This window comes from Taudactylus pleione, unplaced genomic scaffold (assembly GCF_031769625.1).
Source record: "Taudactylus pleione unplaced genomic scaffold, aTauple2 ptg000190l, whole genome shotgun sequence".
Lineage (NCBI taxonomy): Eukaryota > Metazoa > Chordata > Amphibia > Anura > Myobatrachidae > Taudactylus > Taudactylus pleione.
Window position 1 is genome coordinate 1,608,951 of NW_028284592.1, and position 14,699 is coordinate 1,623,649.

The 14,699-nt window shown below is 49.2% G+C and overlaps 1 protein-coding gene across 1 annotated transcript in view; it reads right to left on the reverse strand.

Annotated features, from left to right (window-relative positions):
• Positions 1 to 14,699, reverse strand: part of JAK2 (Janus kinase 2) — a 251,653-nt gene that overhangs the window by 183,937 nt on the left and 53,017 nt on the right. The window contains exon 2 of the mRNA XM_088476585.1: positions 12,544 to 12,789. Within this exon, the coding sequence (XP_088332711.1) occupies positions 12,544 to 12,763 (220 nt within the window). The 5' untranslated portion in view covers positions 12,764 to 12,789. The remainder of the gene's footprint in view (positions 1 to 12,543; positions 12,790 to 14,699) is intronic.

Below are 14,699 nucleotides of genomic sequence, written 5' to 3' on the forward strand. Positions count from 1 at the left end.
ATGTGCGCACACTTGGCAGCCAGGGCAAGTGCCCCAAAGGCTCCCACAGCTAGGTAGGCGGGACAAACCTAGCCCCAGAGACTATGTGGACCTGGAAACGGAGTAACAGGGAAGGGGCGTGTCTATTTACTGGTAGAATATCAGAGCAGAAGAGTGACTTTGCTGTCCGAGTTAAGAAATAAAGCTTTGTGAAGCACAAGTGAAATATTTAACCCTAAACCTAATTACCTACATATCAGAACAATCTTAAACTGCATGCAGTAACTAATGTTTTAAATTGCAGATGGGGAGGGTGATGGGCGTCTAATATAGGATCTAAGACTCGCCGCCATGCCACCAATCACATGCGGGTATAGATTCATTATTTCCATACTTTTACAAGCATTACAAAAAAGTTTAAAAAAATAAAAATAAAATCAGCCTTAGCCTACTATTTCACTAAGCATTGAAGATTAAGCTGCGTGCATTTTCCAAACAGAAGTAACTAGTGAGAAACAGACTAGCTTGTGTCTGGATAATCAACAAATAATAAGATGTATCACAACAAAATTGAGGATCTAAGGATAACTGAACTGATTGACTCCAAAATGTAATATCTGAAATATGAGACTAAGGTAAAAGGCATTGTCCATTTCTGGCTTCTGCATTGCTTCAGTGAAAAATGGACTTTTATACAATTTTTTGTGCTCGCATGTAAAAGAAACAGCAAATGAGCTAGATGCTGAAAAAAATTGGATTGGACATATCAATGTAATAATGTGACAGGGGTGGAGCTTCTGTCCACCTCCCTCCATAACATGTTTGGTCTTAAAGGGAACAGAGTGTGGTGAACACCTGATACAGAAGGTAGCAGAATAACAGTTGGCTATTGTCAGGTAGCAGCATCGTCAGCCTCCAATAATAAATAAAGCAGTCATTGGCAACAGATATTTCTGTGCAGGTAAGCGCAGAACCATAACAAGACATCTTGGTGCCCTGAGCAAGAGATGCACACACAAATAGCAGTGACCACTATACACAACACAGAGCATTGCAGTGACCGCTATAGCTCCATGACGTGTCAGTAGACGGCGACTTCCTGCCATCATCTAGTGTGCGCTCTTATGTTACTAACGAAGCCGAACTTGGTCTTGAAAATTCAGTTGTAGAGGGCACAGTATAATGGTCTGCTTGGGTTGACCGCATAGGAAGGTTTCGAAAGGGTTTAGGGATTTGGAGCTTGGCGTCAAGATCTTCTAAGCGCAAACGTTCAAAGTTATCCGTTCCATTTTTGACAGCATTTTGTCAGTCCGTCATACCTAGTGCGAGATCCCCCCCAGGTGTCATGAGACAGGCCGCTTGAAGCCAAGTTATGCTTCAAGGCATCCTTGTACCACAGGTATTGATCCCCAGCCTTGTGTTTCCACTCAAAAGCTCTGAGTACAGACAGAGGCCCTGATTCAGAGCCGGACGCTCTGACCAGAGCGCTCGCTCTGAATCAGGGCCCATCTCCATTAAAATGGAGCGTCCTCCTGGACGCTCGTATAGCTGTGGGTCACCACCCACAGCATATACGAGCGTGCAGGATGATTGTCGCGATGGTCTTGACCATTGCGACCATCGAAACTGCGAGCAAAAGCCTGCGGTTGAGTTTTTCAACCGCAAGGCCAGGAGTGATTTTGGCTCTATCAGAGCCAAAATCACTCCCATTGACATCACTAGTGATGTCAGTGGGGCCGGCTTCAGACGGTAGGCGTTCCCTTGGGAACGCCTCCGTCTGGCAGGCACGCCCCCGGCACGCCCACCAAAGGGGGCGTGCTGTCAGTCAACATCGACAGCACGCCCCCTTTGATGAGACACTCCGAGCGAAGGAAAGTCCTTCGCTCATCGCGTCTCGCGCATGCGCACAACGGAGCTCCCTCCGTCGTGCGCATGCGCAGTGCGGACCATCGACCCACTTGCGGGCGGACATTTATCTGCACTAGGTGTCCACACCATCTCAACTGGCCCCCGAGAGTGGGGGGCAGCGGATACTAATTACCCAGGCTTGCTAGAAGGGCCCAGCGCCGCCCACCCCCTCCCTCTCATCTCACAGCAGCCCAGCACACGCTACTGTGTGCTGGGCTGCAGTGGGAGACTGCTCGCAGCTGCTGAGCAGCAGAAGTTGCAGCAGTCTCCCATACCTGTGGGGAGGAGCAATCGCACTGATCACGCCCCCCCCCAGCTGTGTGTCGGGCTGTGGGGCTCACAGCACTATCCGTCCCCGGCGCGCTACAAAATTTTCTTCTTTAAGCCTAAGGGGGCGTGGCCATGCTTCCTTCCCCAGGGCTTGGCGCAGCTCTTGACGTCCCTGAACCTCATCAGCAAGCACAATGCAGTTCATCTTGGTCTGACGAAGAATCTCAGTGTGGGGACACGATCCTGCCAATTCACACGCAGAATTGCCCAAAGTCATTTCAGGAGGACGCTGTTCAGTCTTCAAATGTCTTCCCTGTAGAGGCACCAGGTCTCAGAGTCGTACAGCAATAAGGGCAGCATGATTGCTTTATCTACAGCTGGAGACTTCCATACTGTCTGATTGCAGAAAGCAGGAGCAGTTTTGCCAGTACATGTAGCAATTTCGGACACGAGGCAGTTGTCTCGTATTATGCATCCTAGGTATGAATGTACATCTTCCAGCTGTTTTACACCCAGGTGGACAACAATGTATCCAAGTGGCCCACGTATTGCTGCAAGTTTTCCATGCTGTCAGCCATAAGGCAAACATCATTGGTATACAGAACTTCTCACACAGAGACTTGCCTGACTTTCCGTTTTGCCCTGAAGCAAAATAGGTCATAATGGTCCTTACGTTTATTTGCATTTGTCCACTGCAGTTTTTCAGAGAATCATTCATCACAGCAGCAAAGTAAATGGCGAAAAGTGTGGGAGCCATTACACAGCCTTACTTGACACTGCTGGTGACTGGGAATCTGTCTATGAAGTAATTTTTATGTTGTACTCTGGCCATCATGCAGTCGATAAATTGGCTTACTAAGTTAATCAACCACGCCATACATGCAATCTTGTTGAGCATAATCCAAAGAGCAGTCCTCGGTACCCTGTCAAAAGCTTTCTCAAGGTTAATGAAGCACATATAGAGAGCCCGATGTTGTTCCAGGATTTTTTCTTGAAGTTGCTTAACAACAAAGATTGTGTCAACCGTGCCCCTATTGAGACGAAACCTAAATTGACTCTCCGGAAAAAGTTGCTATGCTAGCATATGCAGACATTTGTTAATTATATGACTGAGTACTTTACCAGCTGCACTAGAAGCAGCTATGCCCCTGTACGATCCGAAATCCGACAAATTGCCCTAGCCTTTGTACAGTTCATATATGGAAGATTCCTGAGGTATGGCTTCTGCCTACCAGATATTATCAGCTTTTTAAATTCGTACCGCTAAACTTAAAGACTTCTGTGGGCAGACTATCTGAGCCAGGTGGGCCATTTTTGAGTTGGTTCACTGCTTGATGGAATTCCTCAAAAGACAATGGGTCTTCAAATTCTAACGCTGTTGTCAGATTCTCAAGCAAGCTTATGCAGAGTAAAGGTGCATACACACAACGATTTTGTAACCAACGATTATCTGTCAGATTTTCCCTTGAAAAAGTGAACGATTTTTTGAAGTGTAATGAACGATTTTTTACAATGAACGAAAAATGTTCCTTCCCTTAATGAAAATCGTTATGTTGGACAGTCTGAAATGGACGATGAACTACAAACTACAAACAGGAACACGCTTGAAGGATTATCGTTCATCGTTATAACTCAGAAACTGAACGATTTTTTGAACGATTGAGCGATAACAACGTCGTTAACGACAAATCGTTCGAAAAATCGTTACGTGTGTTTGCACCTTAAGTCTACTCCCTGGCTGCCTGGGTTTAACACTTCAATGAAGTGTCCAGCCCATTGTCCAAGAATGTCCTCGGGGTCAGTAAGTCGCTTGGTTTTACCACACGAGTAGACTGGGGCCATCTGCTTACATCTGGGTCCGAAGACACTGTTGAGCCCTTCAAAGAGCTTTGCAGTCTGGTTGGTACAGTATCTGCAAAAATATGAGATATGGTAAGAACTTACCCTTGTTATCTCTATTTCTACGAAGTCCATATGGTTCCACAGGATACCTTGGGGTATAGGTGTGACGTCAGTCGCTGGGCACCATAGAGTTAAGCTTTTCAGCCTCCCAGGATGCACTAGGGTCCCCCTCCTATACCCCGCCCCCGAGTCAAGGCACCTCAGTTAGTTATCAAGCCATAGGCCGGAGGAGGAGAAGGAAGAGAGAGAAAAAAGATCTGGACACATACAAGAATCACATTCTCACCAGAGGGAGACGGAAAACCGGTGACCAGAGCAAAGCCCATCTGCAGCACAGGTGCGACAGGGAGGGAGTCCTGTGGAACCCTATGGACTTCGTAGAAATAGAGATAACAAGGGTAAGTTCTTACCATATCTCATATTTTCTACTTCAGGGTCCATAGGGTATCCACAGGATACCTTGGGGATGTCCCAAAGCAGTATCCTTTAAGGGTGGGGACTCTCCTGTGCAGAAAGGAGAATCCGCCGCCCGAAGGAAGCATCCCGAGAGGCGAAGGTGTCAAACCTGTAATACCTCACAAAGGTATGGACAGAGGACCACGTAGCAGCCTTGCAGATCTGAACTGCCGAGGCACCACGTCGAGCTGCCCACGAAGGACCCACAGACCTAGTGGAATGAGCCTTCAGAGAAGGAGGGACCGGTAGGCCTTCATGAAGATAAGCTTCAGAAATAGCCATACTGATCCAGGCTGCCAAAGTTTGCTTTGAAGCAGGCCAACCCTTTTTACGGAAGCCATAGAGGACAAACAAAGCGTCCGACTTCCTAAACGAAGAAGTGCGGTCAACATAAGTCCTTAAGGCCCGCACAACATCCAAAGAGGCCTCACCCAGGGAAAGACCCGGTGAGTTAAAGGCCGGAACAACTATTTCCTCGTTAACATGAAACTGGGAAACAACTTTGGGAAGAAACTCGGGCCGAGTGCGGAGCACTGCCCTGTTCCCATGAAAAACCAAGAAAGGGGGTCTACAAGAAAGAGCCCCTAACTCAGAAACACGTCTGGCCGAAGCAATGGCCAGAAGGAAAACAGTCTTAGCTGTTAGCCATTTAAGATCCACTGAGCCCAGTGGTTCAAACGGCGGTCCTTGGAGAGCCCTCAGGACCACAGCCAAATCCCAAGGCGCCACAGGTGGAACAAAGGGCGGCTGAATGCGGAGAACACCCTGCATAAAGGTGCGCACATCCGGGATTGTAGCAATCCTACGGTGAAACCAGACAGATAGGGCCGAAACCTGTACCTTCAAAGAAGCAAGGCGAAGCCCATGATCTAGTCCCGCTTGCAGGAAGGCGAGAATCCGAGACAGACGAAACTCCCGCGGTGCATAACCTCTCGGTCGACACCACTGGAAGAACGTATGCCACACGCGATGGTATATCCTCGCGGAAGACGGTTTCCGAGCTCGTAACATGGTACGCACCACAGAGCTGGAAAACCCCCGGGACCTCAGCATGGCCGTCTCAACAGCCACGCCGTCAAAGACAGCCGAGTCAGGTCCGGGTGAAGGCAAGGACAGAAGGTCCGGTCGTAGCGGCAACCGCAGAGGACTGTCCACGGACAGACCCCGAAGGTCTGAGAACCAATGCCGTCTGGGCCACGCGGGAGCTATCAACAGGAGCGTCCCTCCTTCCTGTTTGAATTTCCGGATTACCCGTGGAAGAAGGGAGACCGGAGGGAACAGGTATGCGAACCGGAACGTCCACCGGACGGACAGAGCATCCACCAGAGACGCCCCTTCGTCTCTTGTGCGAGACCCGTACACCGGCAACTTGTTGTTGTGCCGGGACGCCATGAGGTCGATTTCTGGAAGACCCCACCTGTCCACCAGTAGTTGAAAAACGTCCGGGTGCAGGGACCATTCCTCCAGATGAACGTCCTGGCGACTTAGAAAGTCCGCCTCCCAATTTAGCACTCCCGGGATGAAGACCGCTGATATGGCCGGAAGATTGCGCTCCGCCCAAACCAGGATCCGAGAGACCTCTACGAGAGCCGCCCGACTGCGAGTTCCTCCTTGCCTGTTTATGTAGGCCACGGTGGTAGCGTTGTACGACTGGACCTGCACCGGGCGACCCTGGAGAAACCGCTGTGCCTGCTGGAGAGCATTGAAGACCGCACGGAGTTCCAAGATATTTATTGGAAGCTCTGCTTCTGTCGGCGTCCACCTGCCCTGGAACAAGTGTGGACCCGAAACTGCTCCCCAGCCCCGAAGACTGGCGTCCGTTGTCAACAGGACCCAATTTGGAACCCAGAACGGACGTCCCTTGTTGAGGTGGGTCGTCTGTAACCACCACGCAAGGGACAGGCGAACCTCCGGGGTGAGCACAATTGTCTGGGACTTCAGAGACTGAGGCAGCCCGTTCCACTTGGACAGGATCAGGTGCTGCAGAGGTCTGGAGTGAAACTGGGCGTATTCCACCATGTCGAACACCGACACCATGGAGCCCAGTAACCTCATCGCCGAGTGTAAGGACACACGGCGGCTGTGCAGGCAACTGCGCACCCTTGACTGTAAAGCAGAGATCTTGTCCTCCGTCACGAAGATCCTTTGCTGTCCCGAGTCCAATAAGGCTCCAAGATGAAGAATCCTCCGTGACGGGATTTGAGTGGACTTCTGCCAGTTGATTAGCCAGCCGTGCCGTTGCAGCAGTGCAATGGTCAGGTCCAAGTGGCGTAACAGGAGCTCTGGAGATCCTGCCACCAATAACAGGTCGTCCAAATACGGCAACATGCGGACTCCCTGCAGCCGCAGAGAAGCCACCATGACCGCCATCACCTTGGTGAAAACACGTGGTGCTGTTGCCAGGCCAAAAGGTAACGCCCGAAACTGGAAGTGGTCGCTGCGGATTGCAAACCTGAGGAACTGTTGATGGCGCAAAAGAATAGGGACATGCAGGTAAGCATCTTGTATGTCCAATGACACCATGTAGTCCCCAGGTTCCAGCGCCAGAATGATGGACCGTAGGGTCTCCATCCGAAACTTCGGGACCCGCAAAGACTTGTTGAGTGCTTTGAGGTTGAGAATCGGACGATATGACCCATTGGGTTTCTGTACCAAAAATAGATTTGAATAGAAACCCTGGCCCCTCTGGGAGAATGGAACAGGCACTATAACTCCAGCCTGGAGCATAGTGTGCAATACCTTCCGCAGCTCCGTAGCCTTGTTCCGGTCTGATGGTAGACCCGTGGTGAAGAATCGAGCCGGGGGTCTGTGCCGGAAGGAGAGGGCGTACCCGTGGGAGACCACCTCCAGAACCCAAGTGTCTGTCGTAGTGAACGACCAACACCGGGAGAACTGCAGCAGGCGGCCTCCCACCCTGGGATCCCCCAAAGGGAGGCTCGGACCGTCAGGCCGCAGGCTTGTCATCTGGCTTGGGGGCCGGACGTCTGGTACTCCATGCCTGCTTCCGGGGCTTGACCGATTTCTTAGGGCCAGCCTGTCGAGGGAAACGACTGTGGTTTGGGCCTGCCCTGGGCCCTAGATGACCGAAAGGACGATGGTCCAGAACCAGAAGGAGCAGCGGCCGACGGGAGACAAGCAGATTTTGGCTGCCGCCAGCGTGGCCACAATCTTATCCAGATCCGGACCGAAGAGAACTTCTCCGGTAAACGGCAACGCTTCCAGACCTTTCTTGGAATCTGCGTCTGCCTTTCAGGATCGCAGCCACAAGGTGCGACGAGCAGCTACCGCTGCTGAAGAAATTCTAGACACCAGAGTACTAATGTCTAGAGCCGCCTCGTTGATGTAGGTGGCCGAATCACGGAGATTGCCAACCAACTCCGCCTGTTCGGCCGGACAGTCGGATTCAAAAGAAGCCTCTAATGAATCTGCCCAGCGCTCCATCGCTCTGGCAACCCAGCAAATGGCCATAGCCGGCCGTGCTGCCCCCCCTGCAAGGGAATAAGCGGACTTCAGGCAGATTTCTACCTTGCGGTCCGTAGCATCCTTAAGGGAGGACATGGATGGCATCGGCAATGTGGCACTACGGACAAGACGGGTCACGTGAGAATCCACCTGTGGAGGGGATTCACACTTAGCAAAATAATTATCCGCGAACGGATAAGCCACCGCCAGGCGTCTCTGCGGCTGGTATCTTTTGCCAGGTTGTTTCCACGCCTCCTCTAAATGGTCCACCAACTGACCCGAAAGAGGAAAGACTGTGGCATCGCCCTTCACATCTTTGAAAAAGGCATACTTAGATTTAGCCGCTGGGGGAACTTCGTCCTCAATCACCAAGGCTGTGCGGACCGCCCGAATAAGTCCAGGAATATATACTTTGGACTTAGCATCAGCGTCCTTAGTATGGAGAGGTTCCTGATCGTAAGGATCCAGAATCTCCCCATCATCAGACGTCCCTTCGTCATCCTCATAAGGAGCGGACAGAGACGCCACCGGCCTTTTATGAGGCCGCATCACAGACTCCCCTTGCAACACATCCGACAAGTGCTGTACAGAACTCGTCAGGGAGTTAACCCACGCTGGCTCCTGAGAACCCGGGAGCGGGGAAATAGGGAGACTGTGGGGTACCACCAATTTTCGTGGGAACCCCTGCATGGGTGACGACACCACAGACTGCTGGGACAAACCCATCGGAGTAAACGCGGGCTGCGGAGCTAACTGGCCCACTAAAGCTGTTAACGCCTGAGCGAAACAAGCCCAGGGCGGCTCCTGTACCGGTGCTGTAACTGTAATAGGCCGCGCCATGGACAAACACTGCCGGCAAAGGCCCTCCGCGCTACCCTCCCCCTCCGCTAACGGTACTTTGCACGTGGTACACTGTAGCCGGAGGGGAAAATCACTTTCAGACATGATGGCACCACGTATGTGACCTCTCTCACCAATTAAGTATTAAATAGGCGAGAGACCACCCTGCAGCACCGCACCGCAAGGGCTTTAGCAGAAAGAACAGGGACAGTAATAAAGCTGACAGTTTAGAGAAGAAAAGTTACAGGCAGAGCTAGCACAGTCACATACAATGCAGAGAAATAACAATTCCTGCACTAACAGCGCTGATCACTCAACTACACAGACACAGGGCCTGGTAGGACACAGCGCTGCATACACAGACCTGAGCCACAGCGGAGGAGAGGTATGCGGGGGGACCCAGACCACGATGCTTCCGTCCAGCGCTTCCAGCAGCGTTCACCATGCGTTCTGGAGAAGATGGCCGCCGAGGAGCAGAGAGGAGGCTGGCCTGGGGGAGGAGCGCTGCCACAGGACCAGTCGGCAGCATGCAGAGAGGGCTGTGTGCAGCGGGGGAGGCGCCGGCTGTGAGACAGGGAAGGCGCGCTCCCCTGGCATGCATTTAACCCCTGGGACGCCGCAGCGCTACCGCTCTGCTGCGGTCCGCTGTCCCAGGGGGTAGTGGAAAGCACAGGTTGGTCGCCTGGCTCCACGCTGCAGCCAGTCCCCAGGGAGCCCCCTGCCTGGGGACTTAGGACCATGTGACCAGCGGGGACCCACCACGGGACCCCGCTGCTTACCTTTGCCCCCCTTGGATCCGGCCATGGTCCGGAACATCTGGGGTCACCGCTAGCTGTGACCCCAGATGCTCACCAGCATCCCCGGATCGGTACCGGCGTTCTGGTACTGGCGGGGGTGTAGGGAAGACAGCATGGACGTCAGGACTGACAGTCCATGCTGTACATCCAGATGTGCAGCCACAGCTGCATTGAAGAAAGCTTCAGGGGCTCTTCTGGCCCCCACTCCGACAGGTGCACCCCACGCCGGCCGGGCACCAAACTAAACTGGGGTGCCTTGGCTCGGGGGCGGGGTATAGGAGGGGGATCCTAGTGCATCCTGGGAGGCTGAAAAGCTTAACTCTATGGTGCCCAGCGACTGACGTCACACCTATACCCCAAGGTATCCTGTGGATACCCTATGGACCCTGAAGTAGAAATGCTGTAGTTCCTCGGCCTTTGCAAGGCACCACCGATTTTTCAGTACTCGCACCTTCAATTTCAGTTCCTGCTGGATGATTCTGTATTGTGTTATATGTTAAATTCTTTAGGAAGCACATCGATTGCTCAATGAGCTTCTGTATATTGGCATCAGATTCATCAAACCAATTATGTTTTTTCTTTTGCGATCTACCAATCACTCGCTGGCAATCTGTATGTAGGGATTTCGCATTATTACACCAGCCTTCATCAATTGATGCGCCCTCTTCAGGTATGAGTGTCGTCATACAAAATAGAGAGCAGCATATAATAGAAAGAACACCACAGTGACTGCATATAATACAGAGAGCATCACAGTGACCACCATATAACACAGAGAGCATCAGTGACCGCCATATAATACAGAGAGCATATCAGTGACCGTCACGTATGGGATGTAGTCACAATCCCGGCAGTCGGGATACTGGAGCTCAGCATACTGGCGCCACCTTCCAGACGGCAAGTATTAGGGTTAGATATCGGGTAAGGGGTTGGGATGCGCAGGGAGGGGGGGGGGAGGTAAGTTAGGGTTACAACCTTACCTAGTTGGGTCGGTATTCTGACCACTGCATCCCATGTCCAACCCACACACACACAAATATATATAAACACACATATACACATAATACATATACATACACTCAGCAATACACACACACATACACCATTTACTGTACATTGACACATACTAAAGAATCTGGGCCTGATTCAGCGTAGGACGGAATTGCAAAGCTGCACGCAAGCAGCTTTGCAATTCCATCCTTGCAATTATAGTTATGCAGCGGGAGGCATCACTCCTCCTGCATGGATTACTTATCCTAGCTGCGTTGTACAACGCAGCATCAGATAATCTGGGAGGACAATGGCCGGCTAAGTGGCCCGGTCATGCAAGCCGGCCGCCGCAGATAAGAGAAAGAGGCTAGAAAATCTCTGTCAGCCGACGGAGATACTTTCCTCTTCCTTCCCCCCAATGACACGCCTCGATTTCGGGAAACGGAGGCAGTCACTGTCCCCTCCCACAAATGGCCAGTTTGCGTGTGAACACGCAGGACCCTCACTGCACATGCGCTGTACGGGTCAGGCGCCGGCGCAGATTCTAGACCAGCAGTACACGCTGAATCAGGCCCCCTGTCTGCAACACCTGCCTTCTCTGCTACAATACAGAAGAAATACAAAATGAATTTACATTTGCTTAGGATTTAAATAGCAGCGAAAGAAAAGCAAAACCTTAGTTTATGCATTTTAGTTGAGATTAAAGAAGAATTTGGCATGTACACAGTTTTTCAAGGCTGCATACCAAGTTTAGAGCTACTGTCAGTGTACCCTGGATCATGTACCATGCACCAGTGCCAGCTGATCTTTGCCTTGATCTCTGTTGTTCAGAAGAAAGTCAATTAATAGACTGGCAGAGCAGGAACGCATTTAACTCTGTAAGCAGTCTCAGCTGTATAACTTTCTTACTACACCCTACAAATGAATAGACTTTAATCTCAACATAATGTCTATTCGGGCATGTTTTCAGAAACAGAATGTTAAATGCTTAATGTCGTATAGCCAATATGTAGTCTAAGAATTACCACAGTGGTGTAATTCTACACGTCATAGCACTACTACAAGGTTGTAAGAACTGTGGACCTGATTCAGAGGTGTACGTTCTTCGAAGGATGAACGCACATCTCCGATACTGAAGGGTCTGCATAGGACCCGTTCTATGCATGTGCAGAACGTGTCCTGCGATTTCGCTCGCAGACCCCCCAAGCAGCAGCATGATTGACATGTTGCAGCGTTTAGGGGGCATGCCTGGGCTCCTTTCCCCGCAAACGGAGGTGTGTCGCATCCATTTTCCGAGTGGGGCGAGGCCAGGGTCTGCGTTGGCGGATGCAGATTCCTGGCCTCATGCATGACCAGGACTCAGCCAGGCTGCAGGAGGCTTCAGCTCCTACTGCCTGACCGAAGGAGCATCCATCGCGACCATCGGTTGCGATGGTCGCAATGGTGATCACAGCCTGCAAGAAGGTGTCTGACACCTCCCTTCTGCATTTGCATGCGATAAGGATGAATTTGCACAGCCGCTTGTGTGCGCCTGTGTAAATCAGTCCATCTCTGAATCAGGCCCTGTATGATCAGCTGGCATTGGTCATCCAATAAAAATCCATTTAACAGATTAATATATTATGGAATATGGCAAGTATTGAACTTTAGACAAACCTAGTCAGTATATCCATAATTATTTGTTCTAGTCAAATAAGGCTGTGTGATCTAGATTGAATTAAGGACCTTCATTCCGCATCCAATATTACTATAATCTACATTAGTTCCAGAGTTAGTCAGACAACAAAGTCCTACAGTATATTCTCACATGGAAACAATTTAAATTACACCGAGATGTAAAACACTGACACAATGATGAATGCGTTAAAACATTTGACACAATACCACACTCCAACAAAAATCCCAAATTCACAAATATAAAAACGAAATCTGTACTTACCACAAGCTTTAGCAGCAGTGATGCATATCTCTTCCGCATTATACTCCCCAGGGGGTAACACTAGGTAATCTCCTTCAGTCTTGCCCAATGCATGATATAGGAAAATGTGAAATCCTGGCTCACTGAGCCTTGCGGAATTTATATTCAGTTGGACATCTGCACTCGGGCGAACAATAGGAATTGTGGTCATGTTCATTTCAGTCATTGTGAGGCAAGCCATTACATCACTGCACTAGGAAGCATTACCTTAAAAACAAAAGAAAAAAATATATATATATTAGTGTGTTTGAAGACTACTGAACATCTTGGATATAGAACTAGTTTCACAAACTATGCACGATTTACAATTAATGCATGTTGCCATCTCCCCGGTTTACATTATTTTGTTGGCAATAAGCTCTTGTCCTGAAAACATAAAGCAGAGTACTGTAGAATATGGTGATGCGTTTGAGAAAGTTGATCTTAGGCTACCCACATGAGATTCCATTTTGTAACAAGATGGTGTATGCCTTTAAAAGTTATTCATAAGTTTATATACTTTGAAATGGTTAGACACAGATTTTAGTAGCTTCATATACTCTTGAGATTGGAATGTACTAGAGATAACAGTATTGTGCCAATTAAGGATGCTATACTCCTTAAGGGGCCTAACCATTACATGACTTTTTAAATGATCCGACCAAAACCAGGAGGTTTTGGACGCATCGTTCAGAAAGTAGTCTAATGGATAGCCGACAAGGACCAGCAATGCGCGTGCACACTGGGTCCTTTCCGACCCAGACTATCTGCTGAACATGCTGGTCAACCTGACGACGTTCATCAGGTTCCACATGTTCGCAGATAGGGAAGTCTGTCTCCTGCACTGAATGACATTCAGTGAACGCCGTTCAGTGCGGGCACCGCACCCGGCGACCTGAAGGACTGAACGCTAGACGTTCAGTTTTTCAGGTCGCGTAATGGATAGGCCCTTTAGAATGTTCCTTTTTACTCCTTAGACCACAGATAAGAAATAACGAGGTATGATTGTATAATGAACAAGCTCTCTATAATAAGCTGTCTAGAATTAATGAGTGTTTATACTTATAGTGATCTCACAGTATAACATGTAATTATTGAGTTTGTAGAAATCTTCTAAAAAACTGTATGACACGCAAAAATATATAGAGTCAGAGAATCTTAGAACACAGGACTGTGGGTCAAGTGTTATTTCTCTCCAGCTGATTCATTGAGGAGCGCTCACACAAGGGTTCTGATACACATATAGAGAGCTCTTGCCCGGTGACTGACCATTGAGGACTCTAGTTTAGATCCATCACTCTTTTATTTGAACTAAAAGTTCTTCTTGTAAGACGTCCTCTCATTCAAGTCCAGAAATGTTAAAATCTAAAACATGGCAAACTGTATCAAGTTTGAGGATGATCAGTTTATGTGGCAAGACGTGAGGCAAAATCAAAATGGGCAGAGCATAACAGCACATTTTCAGGAAGCATTTTCATCTCTTTTTCACTTTCAATTGTTTATCCCCACTGTGACTGCGTTCATTTACCTCCAAAATGGACTAACTGGCCAGTGGATTCTCCCTGTTCATGGTCGAAAAATATTTAACTTCACTTTATGCTGGCAACATTCTCCATTATCACCACTAAGATCATATTGCCACAGGAAGTGAATAGTTGTACGTAAGTAAATTTTAGAACATCGCTCAGCCAGAGCAGTAAATGCACTCTTCAGCACAGAACACATAGGTGTTGCTTACACAATCTCCTTAAAATGCTTTTTAAAATGTAGCAAAATGTGGTGTGTGTGCGATGATACGTTAGGGAATTTATACTGTAAACTCCAATGGGACAGGAACCAATATAAATGACATATAGGCTCTGTAAAGCGCTGCGTAAATTGGTGGCACTATACGAATAAATAGTAATATGTAAATGTAACCAAAATTAAATTTCCTATTCATGTTAACACACTGAAAAAAAAAGAAACTATGGGCTTGGTTCAGGTCCGGAAAGGTATTGCACAGCCTTACCGTCCAGCAAATATTAAGATATAGTAAGAGGTGTCTATAGGAAGCAGATACCTTCTGACAGCAATAGAGATCCGAGTGCAACATCCGTAGACGCTGCCTTGGATCACCATTGGAACGATCGGCCATG